Source organism: Pelophylax lessonae (genome assembly GCF_965119305.1).
Source record: "Pelophylax lessonae genome assembly, chromosome: 13".
Taxonomy (NCBI): domain Eukaryota; kingdom Metazoa; phylum Chordata; class Amphibia; order Anura; family Ranidae; genus Pelophylax; species Pelophylax lessonae.
This window is the reverse complement of record NC_138780.1, coordinates 187,681,249-187,698,518: the sequence shown is the minus strand read 5'-3', so window position 1 is coordinate 187,698,518 and position 17,270 is coordinate 187,681,249. Positions and strand designations below refer to the sequence as shown.

The following is a 17,270-nucleotide window of genomic DNA, read 5'->3' as shown; positions in this document are numbered from 1 at the left end:
TTCTTCATGCAGGGCGACACTAAAGAAAGCATTGGCCAAGTCTATTACAGTGTACACCCTTGTTCCTGTAGGTATATCATTAAGCAAAGTACTAGGATTTGGGACAATAGGAAAGTCTTCCTCGATGATCTGATTGATGGCTATTAAATCATGTACCATTCGATATACTGGCTTCTCTCCCTTTTTTACCTTTTTCTGTACAGGAAACAATGGAGTTTGTGCTCTGCTCTCTGTTTTCTTTATAACGCCTGCTTCAAGTAATTATTTTATTTGTATTCATATACCAGTGATTTGATCTACTGATAGTGGATATTTTGGTATGCATGGGATTTGGGCTCCTGCTTTTATTTTAACTTTTACTGGGGGGGACTTGTAGAAGCCCCACTTCATATTTTCCCATGGCCCAGAGAGTATCAGGTATTCGGGCAACAATTTCAGGTGGAATATTGCATTCAATCTCTTCCTCTAGTTCCATTGCTGTCAATCCACATATAATTTCCTCATCTAATTTTCCAACATGTACTTCTACTCCATTGGGTGTATACTGTATGCAGGCTTGTAAGCGATTCAGTAAGTCTCTTCCCAGTAGATTACACGGTACAGTGTCAGAGACAAGCAGCTTATGAAACATGTTATGGTTTCCAATCCCTATTTAAATGGAGGGTGTTTCCTTGAGAGGGATGGACTTTCCTCCCACTCCAATTGCTAGTGGCCCAGATGTAAGGGGGGGTATCCTTTGGTAGGCAGGGCTTTTGAATTATAGTCCGGGCAGAGCCAGAATCAACTAAGCATGAAATTTCCCGGTCTGTTAATCTGTCTTGCTGTAACTATCAGTTGACCATCATCTAGTCCTTGTCTTGTATTGGTAAGATATGCATTATATCTTAAGCCAAGTACAGCTTCATTTTCTTCCCGGGCAGCTATACTCTCTAAGTCTCGTATAACTTCCCTGTATGGAGGTTCTTGGTGTGCCTAATAACTTGGAGGAGGAGGATGTGGACCTGAGTGGAAGGGTGCTGTAGGACAATGGTCCTCAACTCCGGTCCTCAGGGCCCACTAACAGGCCTGATTTTAGGTATTACCTTGGGGAGATGCAGACTAGAGTACTGCAATCACTGAGCAGCAAATTATATCACCTGGGATGTATTTCAGTTATCTTGCAAACCTGGCCTGTTAGTGGGCCCTGAGGACCATGGTTGAGGACCAAGGCTGTAGGAGACATGGATACTGAGGGGCAGACTCGGAATTAACTTTTAGATAAAAGAGGGATCTTTATCTCATTTTGGCTATCATCACTTTCCTCATCCTCGCTAACCCCATTCCCTGCTTTAACTGTCTCATTGATTACTTTTTTCTTTTTCTTTTTGCTCCTTACTCTGCCTATAACTTACATTGTCCCAGGATAATTGCAACTTATCAACCATCTCTGACAGATTTTGTTCACATATCTTTCAGTTTCCTAAACATTTAGATAACACTCACATTGCCTTGTCTAAATATTTCTTACTGGGCCCATCAGTAATGTGTTAGAAAACTCTTAACAGGTTCATAACTAGTCAAAATTCTATCAAGTTGCATACTGTCAAAAATCCAAAATTGTACACATTTAATTCCCTTCTCCAACTCTCTGCCATGATAGTTAACATACACAGAAATCCAAGATGCTGCGTCATAAACTCCTTCCTTTGGGATTTGATCTGGTCTGTTCTTAGTCCACCCTATCATAGCCTTAGTGTCATTCCTTAACCACTGTCCGTATCTATCCGTCATGTCTGCCAAAGGACTCAATTTACTTGTGCCTACTTCACCTCTCTCTGCATTGAGAGGCCCATGGTTTGCTACTGTCCCATTTCTAGGGTCCTCCCTGAGTCTCTACTACAATTTGGAAAAAGAGAAAGTTCCCCTGAATACGGGACTTTTAAGGCAATGGACCATCAACAAAGTAAAGGTGTATTCACGAATGTAAAAATATTTATATAAATTTATTAAAGACATAAAAAAAAATGATAAATGACATACAGGAGAAAATGATACATTTAACATGCGGTGTAAATACATCATTGAGGAAAACATGAGGGGCGAGGGCATATGTAGTCTCCCAAAATCAGACCTGCCGCGTTTCGGGTGAAACCCTTTGTCCAAAGGTCAGTTGGGGTACAATTCGCTCGCCAAGTTTCCAGATGCTTCTGACCGCATATACAGGAAGCTGCCGCGGTCCAAAGAACCCGCAGAGCTAAATGGAGGCGCACCAGTAGGGAGAAGGTGAAAAAACGGGGGAAGGGGATTAGGGAGCCAGAAAGAGTTGGATCAAGTGGAGATTATTTTGCAACTTATTAATTGAGTTTGTTACGTTCCGGCCCTCCGTGGCCTATCCCACAAGGATCCCACAGGGAAAGTGGCAAGGCACAAAGGAGTATCTGAAATTCACATATGGTTCCTGGTTTTGATATTGAAGTTGTAGAAAGAGTAATGGAAGGTGTTCTACCTCCACGAGATATAAGGACCGGAACTTGAGAGGAAGGTCACAGAGGGTAAAGGGGCTGGTAGTTGAAGTGTCAGTGCGCTCTTCCCCCAGTGCGGCGAGGGACAACAAAGGGTCGACACCAAAATAGTTTCTCGGGGCCACACAGTAGCCATCAGAGAATGAGAGAGATGAGAAGAGGAAAGAGAAGAGGAGAAAAGGGAAAGGAAAGAGAAGAGGAGAAAATGGAGAGCAGAGGAAAGAGAAGAGAATAAAAGGGAGAGGGGAGGAAAGAGAAGAGGAGAAAAGGAAGAGCAGATGAAAGATAAGAGGAGAAAAGGGAGAGGAAAGAGAAGAGAAGAGGGGAAAAGGGAGAGTGAAGAGAGGAGGAGAAAAGGGAGAGTGAAGAGAAGAGGAGAAAAGGGAGAGCAGAGGAAAGATATGAAGAGAAAAGGGATGGAAAGAGAAGAGAAGAGGAGAAAATGGAGAGGAAAGAGAAGAGAAGAGGGGAAAAGGGAGAGCAGAAGAAAGATATGAAGAGAAAAGGGAATGGAAAGAGAAGAGAAGAGGAGAAAAGGGAGAGTGAAGAGAGGAGGAGAAAAGGGAGAGTGAAGAGAAGAGGGAAAAGGGAGAGTGGAGAGAAGAGGGAAAAGGGAGAGCGGAGGAAAGATATGAAGAGAAAAGGGATGGAAAGATAAGAGAAGAGGAGAAAAGGGAGAGTGAAGAGAGGAGGAGAAAAGGGAGAGTGAAGAGAAGAGGGAAAAGGGAGAGTGGAGAGAAGAGGAGAAAAGGGAGAGCAGAGGAAAGATATGAAGAGAAAGTGGAAAGGAAAGAGAAAAGAAGAGGAGAAATGGGAGAGTGAAGAGAAGAGGAGAAAAGGGAGAGCAGAGGAAATATATGAAGAGAAAAGGGATGGAAAGAGAAGAGAAGAGGAGAAAAGGGAGAGGAAAGAGAAGAGGGGAAAAGGGAGAGCAGAGGAAAGATATGAAGAGAAAAGGGAAAGGAAAGAGAAGAGAAGAGGAGAAAGGGGAGAGTGAAGAGAGGAGGAGAAAAGGGAGAGTGAAGAGAGGAGGAGAAAAGGGAGAGTGAAGAGAAGAGGAGAAAAGGGAGAGCAGAGGAAAGATATGAAGAGAAAGGGGATGGAAAGAGAAGAGAAGAGGAGAAAATGGAGAGTGGGGAGAAGAGGAGAAAAGGGAGAGCGGAGGAAAGATATGAAGAGAAAATGGAAAGGAAAGAGAAGAGGAGAAAAGGGAGAGTGAAGAGAAGAGGAGAAAAGGGAGAGCAGAGGAAATATATGAAGAGAAAGTGGAAAGGAAAGAGAAGAGAAGAGGAGAAAAGGGAGAGTGAAGAGAAGAGGAGAAAAGGGAGAGCAGAGGAAATATATGAAGAGAAAAGGGATGGAAAGAGAAGAGAAGAGGAGAAAAGGGAGAGCAGAGGAAAGATATGAAGAGAAAAGGGAAAGGAGAGAAAAGAGAATGCAAGGGAAGAGAAGAGCTAAAAATCAATAAATAAATAAATAATAAAAAGCTAAAGGATATATGTATCAAAAAAGGTTAAAAGGAAAATGCAGTTGTCAATTTATTTTTACTTTCCCCACTTGGGTGGGCCTTAGACTCCAGGGTTAACCCAGCAGGAGTCCCAGTTCTGCACCAATCTATGATTGACATCATGCTCCTGTCCCTCCGCCCCTGCTTTGACAACTGGGTCAAGGCACTAGTGTCAGAGTTGAGATTGAGATGAGAGGTTTTCTACCAATGGCCTGGGGCTCTGTTGTCGAAAATCCTGAAGACACCAGGATTACAGAACAGGTTCTCTTCAAACCAAAGTTTTTTTTTAAGATGACTAAAATGACTTTCACTAGGGTAAGAATAAAAAAAAAACCTCAATACCGATGTTTCATGTTAACATCACAGTGCTGGAACGGGCTCATAAATTGCATTTTAGCCCCACGGAAATCCTTAAAGTCCCCTCAGAAGTTCGGCTCACGAGAAGATAGAAAGAAGAGCCTTTCGTTTCATTGCCAACTGCTGCGCCGTGTCTAGCTGTGAGCGGAGGAGGGGGGGAGCTGTGACGCTTTCCATTATGTGACATTCACCCCGGGGCTGTCTCTACCTGCACCAGACTTTCCGCAAATCCCCTGACCCGCTTTTAGGTGCACAGAGAGTTTCTGTAACAAGGCGCCTTTGAAAAAGTCAGCACTTTTTTTTTTTCGTGGAATGGCAATTACTTTTTTTTTTCCCATGAAAGGACTAAATAGCGTCGGTAGGCTCCAATTGGAATAAAACGGCGGATAACAATAAGCCGATCCGATTGCGTTATCCAGGTATCAGTTGGAGCTGACACAATACAGGTCTGGGGGTCGGTGTCAATCCTTGTTTCACTCGGTCTGTGGGAACATAAAAAAAAGAAGGAAGAAAAGCTGGGGGGGGGGGGGGAGCGAGGTGAGATTCGGTAGCATAAATCATTTTAAACAAAAGCCGGCTTCGCTGCAGAGATGTATATAGGTCACCCTGGAAATGAATTTAGGGCCTTAGAATATAAGTGATGTATCTTGGGGGGTAAATGTCACGGTTTTTAGAGATATTACTTATAGAGCGGCTTGAATCCTCATTGTTAAAGGAAGAAAATGGAGAAAAAAAAAACATAAATAGATCCACTTATAAAGATCATCCAAATAATTGGTTTTTCATTTTGATGCCGTTTGCCCTGTTTCACCCTAAGACTTTTCTCCAGTTAATACAAGTTAAAACAGAAATTCACGATGTGTTCAAATGATGAAAAGAAGACAGGAGCACAAAAAAAAAAAAAAAATGTCACTTTTGCCACTTAAAGTGGATCCGTCATCCGACATGCTAAGTAACATGTCAGTGTAACTTCCAGGTATTTATTACCTCTCACAGCAGAGGCGTAACTAGAACCTTCAGGGCCCCAGTGCAAGAAACCACAAAGGGCCCCCCGGACACCTGGCCGGGGCCCTTCTCTTCCAGCCTGGGGCTCTTCCCACTCATCCTGGGGCCCTTTACTCTCGTTGCGGGGCCCTTTATTACGGTCCTGCAATGGGACCCTTTCAAAAGTTCTGCAGTGGGCCCCCTTCCTGACATCTTGGGGCCTCCCCGTGGTGGTGGAATGCCAGGGCCCAGTCGCAAGTGTGACCTTTGCGATCATGGAAGTTCGCCCACTGGTGTTAGTAGTGTTTATTTTTTGGTATTATAATTCTATTATTTTTTATTATTTTAGTTTATCTTTTTTTTTTTTTTTTTACAATGTCACTGACTATGACTCTGTCCATTCAGAAAAGGAAGGAGCTGGTAAATTACATATTTACCGACCCCTTCCTGGTTCTCTATTGTGACACATCCCCTGCAGCAGCCGGCAGGAGAGGGGAGGGAGCACAGTGGTGGTGGGGGGGGGGGTGGACCAGGGGAGCACACAGGGGCCCAGAGACAGCAGAACACAAGTGAACTAGATAGGAGGAGTGGCGGGGGCAGCATACAGAGGAACCAATCTCCTCCATTTTCCTCTTGCAGCTACAGGAGGAAAAAGGAGGACAGTGTTTTCTCTACATGCTTCCCCCGCCGCCTCTCCTATCCAGGTGTACAGGGGAGCCACACAGGCCCCCTGGAGCATGGGGTCCGGTTGTAATTGCAACCCCTGTAGTTATGCCCCTGTCTCACAGAGATCACAGTTCTCCCCTCGACAATGCCTTTATCTGCTTTTCTCTGCAAAGGAACAGCGCCATATTTCTTCAGACATCTACTTTCTGGATGGCGATGGCGATTGGAGCGCTGAGTCGTGGAGGGACGAGGAGCAGCCGCTGAGAGGATGAGCCAGGTGTCGGTCCAGGCACCTGGCAGCAGGGGCTGACTGGCAACTTTCAGCCCAGGGAGCAAGTACAAACCATAGGCACATGGTGCAGCGACTCAGCCCCCCTCCCACTCTCTCTCTTTCTGGACTCCTCCTGACCTCCATTCCAGGCTGAAACTCCACTCCAGGTACTTTCTACTCACCGGCCGAATCTGGTTTCCCGACCGGGCCAGCAGGGGCAGTTGGGGGGAGCTGGGACAGCTCGGTCTGGGCTGGCTGGAGGAGGAGAGTCTCCAGTGGGGCATGACACCGGCCTCTGCTCAGACACAGCTTACACCATCCATGCTGGGGGTAGGGCTGCGCTCTGTCCTTGTCTTCATCCTGCACTCAGTAGGTCAGCGGTGGGGGCTTTTTACTTCTCTTCACCAGGAATCCTTTAGGCATGTCTGTGGCAGAAGCAGTGAAGCCTTTTTATGGGGCATTAGAGTGACCCAGGGGGGAAATTGCCCCCCCTGCTCCCCGGCCCAGTCCTCCCCTGCCTGGTGGATCCTGACTTCGTGGTGGTGATGACGCGGTGCCTAGACCAACTTCTGTGACGTCAGCAAAGAGCAGACTTCAGACTACTCCCTGCTCAAAACGGGTCACAGGAGTGCAGATCGATCTGGATTCCTGTGATCCATAGGAGATGTACAGTCAAAAAAGTTTTGTCTGTACATAACCTTTGTGGCAAACATCACCACTTACAGAGTATTCTGTCAGGAATAATTGTCCAACTGTATTATGGGTGCATTGTATGTGCAAACGTAACCCGTGCAGTACCTGTAGGATTTTGTATTGTGTTAGCTGCTGCCTCATGAATGTGCGTTGGAAACCCCTGCTGCCTCCCTGTGGAGACCCCGTATAAGAATCTTTCTTTTGTTAGCAGCTGGCTCCTGAATGTGCATGGGAAACCCCTGCTGTCCCTCTGTGGAGACCCTGTATAAGTATCTTTCTTTTGTTAGCAGCTGGCTCCTGAATGTGCATGGGAAACCCCTGCTGTCCCTCTGTGGAGACCCTGTATAAGTATCTTGTTTAAAATGAAAGTCCTGTGAATAAAAGAGTTAGTTGACCTTCAAGCCATGTGCCGTCTGGTTCTTGGAGGGTTGGGGATATTATACACTACCAGGATTATTGTATGCTCTGCATGACTACCAGTGGAGATATCGTGGATCATACTGCTACTCCGCTACAATTGGTGGCAAGCGACGGGATCATTATCCACACAGCAAAGCAGCGTTCGGCAGTACGTAAAACTACACGAAAGGCTGGTGAATGGGAACGGATTATAAACGGCTAAAGCGGCAGACATTGAAAGCATTGCTGGAGGCAAGAGGCAAGATAGCCAGCAACAAAACCAAGGCGACACTGATCGAAGAACTCATGGAAGAAGACAGAGCAGCCATGGATGCAAGGCCAGAAACAGACCGAGAATTTGAACTGGAATTTCGCAGCAGGATAGCGTTGTATCCAAGTACCCCATCAATGGAAACCCATGAACGGGTCGCAGCGGACGTACATGAATACATCATGGCCAAAAGGGGGCCCCAGCCACAACCTCTCCAAGTACACCCAACTCCACTCAGCATGCCGCAAGGTAAACCCAAAATACCGTACCAGGCGTTTAAAAACTTCACGGACACGGAGGGAGAAATAGATGGGTATTTGCAAGACTTTGAGAGGCTGTGCCAGTTACATAACATTGACCCAGAGGATCAGGTACAGATATTGGCTGGGAAATTGTCTGGCCGGGCGGCCGATGCGTATCGGGCAGTCCCTAATGCCGACATTCGGGACTACCAGAAAGTTAAGCAGGCGATTTTGACCAGGTATGCCATCACCTCCGAGGCATACCGACTCCAATTCTGGGATCTTAAAAAGCAGGACCAAGATTCCCACACTGAGTTTGCCCATCGTTTGCACAGGGCGGCCACCGGATGGTTAGATGCAGCACAAGCAACTTCACGAGAGGATGTTTTGCAATTGTTATTGTTGGAGCAGTTTTTCCAGAGACTACCTCAAGAAATGCAGCTCTGGGTAAGGGACCGTAAACCTTGCACCCTTCCAGAGGCTGCCAAATTAGCAGATGAGCACCAAGACACTAGACGGGAACAACGACCACCGCCTAGGGTAGTTGCCCAGCAACCCTATCACCGACCAGTAGTCACCGAACCAGCACACCCGCGTTCAGGAGGAGGCAACAGTCAGTACCCCAGGTACCAACCACGAGCCCATACGCGGTGCCATCTCTGCAACCAAATGGGGCACATACAGAAAGACTGCCCCCGAAACCGGCCTCGTCAGCCCTGGCCGAATCAGGGCTACACACCAGCACCTCGAGCCGCTGTACACTGTTACCAAGCAGCCCCTGCATTACAACCCTCCACAGCAATCCAAATGGAGGAACCCCTGGGCACTCTACACGAGGTTAACCCCATCCAAGCGGCATCGGACAATCGACAAAACCACCGACAAGCTGTTCACCTGGAGGGGAGACAACTAGAAGGGTTACGTGACTCTGGGGCTACCATCACGTTGGTCCGGAATCACCTTGTTGCATCCAGACAACTCACTGGGGATTCTGTAGCTGTGCGAGTAGCTGGGGGAGCCATTTTCAAAGTTCCCACTGCGAAAGTACACCTGAATTGGGGAGCTGGGTCAGGGAACGTGGAGGTGGGCATGATGCAAGATTTGCCTGCAGATGTGATTTTGGGGAACGACTTGGGGGAGCTCACTTCTGCTTTTGCTCCCCAACCCACTACTCAAGAAGCGTATCCAGTCATCACAAGGCAACAGGCTCGCACCACGGCTCCAGCCACACACTCTGAGGCTCCGGTAAGCAGAGAAGCCCTTGGTCCCCCTGTACTCCCCTGGGATGCCCCAGTAGAATTTAGTAGGGAAGTAGCCCTGGATCCCTCCCTGCAGGTGTACAAAGACCGGCTAGCTAAAAACCAGGCAGGTATAGAGGGGGAGCGGTATATATGGGAAAAAGGATTGTTGTACCGGCATGCCGAGAAAGTAGTGAAGGGATCTATACCTATTCCCATTAGACAGTTAATTGTGCCTCGGAAATACCGGTCAGAATTATTACGCATAGCGCATGACATACCGTTATCAGGACACTTAGGCATTAGCCGCACTAAGCATCGCTTGACCCAAAACTTCTTCTGGCCGGGTATATCACGAGACATTAAACAGTATTGTAATACGTGCGATACCTGTCAGCGTGTAGGAAAAAGGGGGGATCGTTACAAAGCTAAGCTCCACCCCCTGCCCATCATTGAAGAACCCTTTAGTAGGGTTGCAGACGACATTATTGGGCCGCTTGCAAAGCCTAGTCCCTCCGGCAAGAAATACATCTTGACCGTAGTAGACTACGCCACCCGATATCCTGAGGCCATAGCCCTCTCGAATATTGAGGCTGAGACTGTAGCCAATGCCCTAATGGGAATATTCTCTCGCATGGGATTCCCACGAGAGATTATCTCTGATAGGGGCACCCAATTCACGGCCGAAGTCACTCACCAACTCTGGAAACTGTGTGGGGTAAAAACTATCCTTAACTCCCCATATCACCCCCAGTCCAATGGACTCTGTGAACGTTTCAATGGGACACTGAAGCAGATGATTAGGACATTCATAGATAAACAGAAGGACTGGGAGAGATTTTTACCCCATTTAATGTTTGCCTACAGGGAAGTTCCCCAAGAGTCCACTGGGTTCTCTCCTTTCGAATTATTATTCGGAAGGAGGGTGAGGGGGCCCCTTGATTTGATTAGAGAACATTGGGAGGGAGAAGTGACTACTGACGGTACCCCTGTTGTACCATATGTGCTGGAATTCAGGGATCGGTTGGAGACATTAACTCAGGCCGTGCGCACAAACCTCCAAGCCGCTCAGGAAAGACAGCGCAGGTGGTATGACAAGGGAGCCAGGGACCGCAGCTTTCACGTCGGGCAGAAGGTGCTTATCCTTCGACCTGTACCCGGTGACAAGCTGCAGGCCTCTTGGCAGGGCCCATTCAAAGTGATAGAACAAATCTGTGATACTACTTATATAATCGGCCCATGCACCGGAGCAGGGGGCAGCCGCATGCTCCATGTGAACATGCTAAAACCATACCACCAACGTATTGAAGAGGTGACCGCCATATGCGCGTCTGCCGCAGAGGATGTGGATGATCTGCCCCTCCCAGATCTCTTAGAACGGGAGGGCCAGGGTGAAGAGTTAGAGGCAGTACAGTTAGGGGAGCGTCTGAGCTCCCAAGAGAGGACTCAGGCGCGACAATTAATCAGGAAAAAGGGAGCCACATTTTCTAACCGACCCGGTTATACCCGGTTGGCTACCCATCGGGTAGAAACCCCAGGGCAAGCGCCTCTCCGCCAAACTCCTTACCGTATTCCCGAGTCGGTTAAAGAAAATATGCGTAAGGAGATTGGGGAGATGTTGCAACTAGACGTAATAGAGCGCTCAAACAGCCCTTGGGCCTCCCCAGTAGTTCTAGTTCCCAAGAAGGACGGAACCACCCGGTTCTGCATAGATTATCGGAGACTGAACGATAAAACCGTCTCAGATGCTTATCCTATGCCCCGGATAGATGAGCTTCTAGACAAAATGGCCCGGGGCCAGTACCTTACCACTATAGATTTGTGCAAAGGGTACTGGCAAATCCCTCTAGCTGAGGATGCCATCCTGAAGTCGGCGTTTGTCACCCCGTTTGGCTTGTTCCAATTCAAGGTCATGCCCTTTGGGATGAAAAACGCTCCAGCTACATTTCAGCGAATGGTGGACCTGCTGTTAGACGGATTCCAGGAGTATGCGTGCGCTTATCTGGATGATATAGCCATCTTTAGCTCCTCCTGGGCCGAACACCTGATCCACATAGAGGCTGTACTAGACCGTATCCGAGAGGCAGGCTTAACCTTAAAACCCAGTAAGTGCCATATCGGAATGGCAGAAGTCCAATATCTAGGACATCGGGTAGGGAGTGGACAACAGAAACCAGAACCGGCCAAGATAGAGGCCGTAGCCAAATGGCCCACTCCCCGTACTAAAACCCAGGTTTTAGCGTTTTTAGGTACTGCAGGGTATTATCGAAAGTTTGTACCAGACTATAGCACCCTGGCCAAGCCTCTTACGGATCTGACCCGCAAGAACCTCCCTAAGCTAGTGGTTTGGGCCCCAGAGTGTGAACAGGCATTCCAGCAACTGAAAAACGCTCTTGTCAATGCACCTGTGTTATCTGCTCCTGATCCCACTAAACGCTTTCTCGTCCATACAGACGCTTCTATGTTTGGATTGGGAGCAGTATTGAGCCAAGTGGGAGCGGATGGCGGCGAGCACCCAGTAGCTTACCTAAGCAGAAAACTTTTACCCCGGGAGGTGAGCTACGCCGCCATTGAAAAGGAGTGCCTAGCCGTGGTGTGGGCCCTCAAAAAGTTGCAGCCGTATTTATATGGACAATCATTTTCCTTGCTCACAGATCACAACCCGTTGGTGTGGCTAAACAGGGTATCTGGAGACAATGCCCGGCTGTTGCGCTGGAGTTTGGCGCTGCAGCCGTTTGACTTTACTATCCACTACCGCCCTGGGAAACTGAACGGCAACGCTGACGGGTTATCCCGACAAACGGACCTTGAAAAGTGATCTGTGAGCGCTCCTCCGGACATCCCCAAGCCGATCCGTTATGGATCAGACTGTGTATGCCGGCTTGGTTCTGGGGGGAGCATTGTGGCAAACATCGCCACTTACAGAGTATTCTGTCAGGAATAATTGTCCAACTGTATTATGGGTGCATTGTATGTGCAAACGTAACCCGTGCAGTACCTGTAGGATTTTGTATTGTGTTAGCTGCTGCCTCATGAATGTGCATTGGAAACCCCTGCTGCCTCCCTGTGGAGACCCCGTATAAGAATCTTTCTTTTGTTAGCAGCTGGCTCCTGAATGTGCATGGAAAACCCCTGCTGTCCCTCTGTGGAGACCCTGTATAAGTATCTTTCTTTTGTTAGCAGCTGGCTCCTGAATGTGCATGGGAAACCCCTGCTGTCCCTCTGTGGAGACCCTGTATAAGTATCTTGTTTAAAATGAAAGTCCTGTGAATAAAAGAGTTAGTTGACCTTCAAGCCATGTGCCGTCTGGTTCTTGGAGGATTGGGGATATTATACACTACCAGGATTATTGTATGCTCTGCATGACTACCAGTGGAGATATCGTGGATCATACTGCTACTCCGCTACAACCTTTAAACCTGCCAGAAATCCTATGACTTTGTCACTTTCTGTGAACGTCACCCAAGAATGTTTGTACAAAGTCCAGGAGAGCAGCGTAGGGAAACAAGAATGGCTCCCTCCATAGATACTGTACAGTGGAGGAGTGACATAGCCATCTAGAGACAGGAAATGTGTTATTTGCAGGATTACCAGGTGAAAATAAAGCAAAGGAAGCTTTAAAAAAGAAAACCAATCTAGACACTACAACTGGTAAGCTTCAATGTATTACATTTTTGGATTTAGATACACGGGGGGAGATATACTAAAAGTGGTGCACAAATAATCTAGTGCAGCTGTGCATAGTAACCAATCAGCTTCTAACCCAAGGTTGTTCAATTAAGCTTTGACAATAAAAACTAGAAGCTGATTGGTTACTATGCAGAGCTGCACCAGATTCTGTGTGCACCACTTTTAGTAAGGCCCCTTTCACACGGATATGATCAGTGTGTATCAGCGCTGCTCTTCCTACTCAAAAATTCCTAATGCTAGGCTGCTGCTGATATAAGACAATGGTGACCTTAAATGAATAGATAATATAAGTATCAGCACTGCTCTAGGTGCCAAATAAATATTATAAAGTGTATATCCACAATCGCCAAAAAATATTCATCAACAATACATAATAAAGAATATGAGATAAAATATGTGAATATAAATTATATAAATTGTCCTTATGATGTTTAAAATCCTTGTGATAATAAAGTGCCTGTGCTGATAAACAATTGTGCTGACAATCACATGGGTAATGAATAAATAAATAAATAAATAATACATAGTTCTTGTGAGTAAAGTGCTCGTGCTCCAAATTGATTGTGCAGATCACTCCGTGCTCCCCTCTTGTGTCCCCACTCACCGGACAGATGGGGAGATAAAGCATGTATTGCCTTTAAGTATACAGTGGGGATCGAAAGTTTGGGCACCCCAGGTAAAAATGTGTGCATAAAGAAGCCAAAGAAAGATGGAAAAATCTCCAAAAGGCATCAAATTACAGATTAGACATTCTTATAATATGTCAACAAAAGTTAAATTTTATTTCCATCATTTACACTTTCAAAATAACAGAAAACAAAAAAATGGTGTCTGAAAAAGTTTGGGCACCCTGCAGAGTTAATATCTTGTACTGTACCCTTTGGCAAGTATCACAGCTTGTAAACACTTTTTGTAGCCAGCCAAGAGTCTTTCAATTCGTGTTTGAGGTATCTTTGCCCATTCTTCCTTACAAAAGTCTTCCAGTTCTTTGAGATTTCTGGGCTGTCTGTCACGCACTGCTCTTTTAAGGTCTATCCATAGATTTTCAATTATGTTGAGGTCAGGAAATTGTGAAGGCCATGGCAAAACCTTCAGTTTATGCCTCTTGATGTAATCCTGTGGATTTTGAGGTGTGTTTAGGATCATTATCCATTTGTAGAAGCCACCCTCTCTTTAACTTCAGCTTTTTCACAGATGGCATCAAGTTACCATCCAAAATTATAAATGAAATTTTATTGAATCCATTTTTCCTTCTACTCGTGAGATGTTCCCTGTGCCCCTGGCTGCAATACAATAACCAAAGCATGATTGATTCACCCCCATGCTTAACAGTTGGACAGAGGTTCTTTTCATTAAATTCTGTGCCCCTTCTTCTCCAAACGTACCTTTGCTCATTCCGGCCAAAAAGTTAAATTTTAACCTCATCGATCCACAGAAAACCCTATTTTCCATCCGTCTGTGGGATCGGATGAAAAAGGACAGGTGGTCCGTTTTCATCCGATCCCCCATAGAGGAGAGCGGGGCTCTGACACGTCCATCTCTGCAAAGTAAGCGGAGATGGACCTGTCATCCACCTGCTCAGCAGGGATCGGCGGATCGATTCCCCACTGAGCAAAATGGACCCTAAATCCCGGTGTGAAAGGACCCTAAATCTTTCCCACCTTAGGAAAAAAAAAAAATTTAAAAAAATCCCACTTCTTTTCAAAAAGTTTTGCCATGAAATATATTTGGCCAGCAGTAAATTGACCTGTCTGGTATACATTTCTGGGATATCATTTCACTTAAAATCATTGCAGAACAAGGTGACAGCGGAGTCGGTGTCTAGAACAGGCTTTGTCAATCATTGGCGTTATCGGCTTTCCTCTCCCGGCAGAAGGTAATTCCATACTGCATTCCGCCTCTCCGAGCTGTGTCAGCGCTGCAAACGTGAAATTTAGCTGAAAATCCGGCCAAAAATAGAAGCAAACAGAGGAAAAATAATAATGTGGAGCTTGGCCTAATCCAATCTGGAAGTATCACAGAGTAATAGAAAGAAAAAAGGGTCAACGCGCTGCTTGGAAGTGTCCCAAAATACCTCCGTTATCCAAAAGCTGAAGAGGATTTTTTTGTTGTTTCCAATAAGAGGATAATAAAGGTGGCAGCCATGGTGATAGATAATTATTTTGATACATTAACACAATAGGGGTCTATTTATAAATGTGGTTACACTAGATTCATACAACTTTGAAACAAGATATACACATTTTTCTAATTGGATTCAATTGAAAAAAAAAAAAAAAAGTGAATTCCGGGTAAGACACGAAACTTGTATGTGTGAAAACATTTAATGCACCGACCCGGGTATAATGCTGGAATCCAGTGCTGGGTCTTCTCTCCAGAAAGCTAGAGCCAGCACCATAGCCATAGCACCATAGCCATAGCTCCAAAGCCAAGACCTGTGTGCCCAGCATCTTCCGATACCTGGACTTTCTGTTTCCTCTGTACTTTCCATGTTCCAGTTTTTTTAATCTTCTTGTCCCCACTGTGTGCATACAGCATGCCTCTGTGTCTCCAGGAGATACCCTTTGCCTCCAGCGTGCCTCTGTGTCTCCAGGTGCTACCCTGTGCCTCCAGCGTGCCTCTGTGTCTCCAGGGGCTACCCTGTGCCTCCAGCATACCTTTGTGTCTCCAAGAGCTACCCTGTGCCTTCAGCATACCTCTGTGTCTCCAAGAGCTACCCTGTGCATCCAACATGCCTCTGTGTCTCCAAGAGCTACCCTGTGCATCCAACATGCCTCTGTGTCTCCAAGAGCTACCCTGTGCCTCCAGCATGCCTCTGTGTCTCCAAAAGCTACACTATGCATCCGGCATGCCTCTGTGTCTCCAAGAGCTACCCTGTGCCTTCAGCATACCTCTGCATCTCCAAGAGCTACCCTGTGCATACAGCATGCCTCTGTGTCTCCAAGAGCTACCCTGTGCATCCAGTGTGCCTCTGTGTCTCCAAGAGCTACCCTGTGCATCCAGTGTGCCTCTGTGTCTCCAGGAGCTACCCTGTGCCTCTAGCATGCCTCTGTGTCTCCAAGAGCTACCCTGTGCCTCCAGCACCCCTCTGTGTCTCCAAGAGCTACCCTGTGCCTCAAGCACCCCTCTGTGTTTCCAGGAGATACCCTGTGCCTCCAGTGTACCTCTGTGTCTTCAAGAACATTCCTGTGCCTCCAACGTGCCTCTGTGTCTCCAAGAGCTACCCTGTACCCCCAGCATGCCTCTGTATCTCCAGGAGATACCCTGTGCCTCCAGTGTACCTCTGTGTCTTCAAGAACATTCCTGTGCCTCCAACGTGCCTCTGTGTCTCCAAGAGCTACCCTGTACCCCCAGCATGCCTCTGTATCTCCAGGAGCTACCCTGTGCCTCCAGCATGCCTCTGTGTGTAGCACTGCCCCCGCAGGGACTGCTGGATACTGACTCTGACCCTGGTTACCAACACACAGTTATAAATAAATACAGTTCCTACATTCCTCTTGGCTCTTCATTGCAATAATCAGTCATTGGATATTGTTTTTTTTTGTTGTTTAATTTTTAATTGGGATAGGAGAAGGGAATAGTGGGATACTCCAATTTAACTATGCACAATATCTGAGGACTTCAATCTGCTGTTAATTCATCCTACCACTTTAGATGAATGGAGTTAAGTCTCTTGCTTTCTTTATCCTCTCTCATAAGATGACTTAATGAACAATATTTTATCTTCAGGATACTCTACCTAGCATCCTCTTTCTGCTGACACCCATCCACCGACTATCCTATGAACATGGGTGGCCCCCATCAGGTCAGGCTCCTTGACACAAGTTCATGTACTCACGATACTGCAGAAACAGGACCTCCAGTGTCTCCCCTCTCAGTCAGCTTCCCTAGACCTCTGGGTTCAGCTCCTGTCGACCACTCCTCTGGTCCTCAGAACAACCTCCTGAGACCGCATGGCACCTCTACAGAGGAGGAGGCAGCTGTCCCCTCCCTCCGGGACTCCGCTCTCCAAGGAAAGACCCATCATATCCCAGTATACGACCTGCAGAGACACCGCTGGAGCTGTCTGTCTGTGCGCAGGGGCAGCTGATAAGGCGTTATCAGCTGCCCCTGCGCACAGACAGACAGCTCCAGCGGTGTCCTATCCCACCGGAGGGGGATGATGTCACCTGCAGACTGCAGCACGCAGAGACAGTTCAAATAGATCTCCGTGTATGAGGAGCCCGGGCAGGATTCATAAGGGACCCGGCATGCTCAGCCAAGGAAGCTGACATCTTTACTCTGTTTGATCTGCAGCTGCCTGGGTACTGTACATGCGGTCGGTCATGACACCAACCATGGTCCCACGCTTCATTGGTCCATCTGGCGGAGATTGAACATTGGAAGTTAACCAGTCCCAAGGAAAAAGAAAAGATCCCATTCCACACCAGACTAAGCGTGTTTGACCCACA

The 17,270-nt window shown here is 47.0% G+C and overlaps 1 protein-coding gene across 1 annotated transcript; it reads left to right on the top strand.

The window, feature by feature from the left end:
• Window positions 1–7,576: 7,576 nt before the first annotated feature.
• On the top strand, window positions 7,577–11,615 carry LOC309569865 (uncharacterized protein; the record flags this gene model as incomplete). Its single annotated transcript, XM_082275856.1, has 2 exons — window positions 7,577–9,136; window positions 11,583–11,615. The coding sequence occupies 2 exons, from the start codon at window positions 7,577–7,579 to the stop codon at window positions 11,613–11,615; spliced, it is 1,593 nt and encodes a 530-aa protein (XP_082131982.1).
• Between the last annotated feature and the right edge of the window lie 5,655 nt (window positions 11,616–17,270).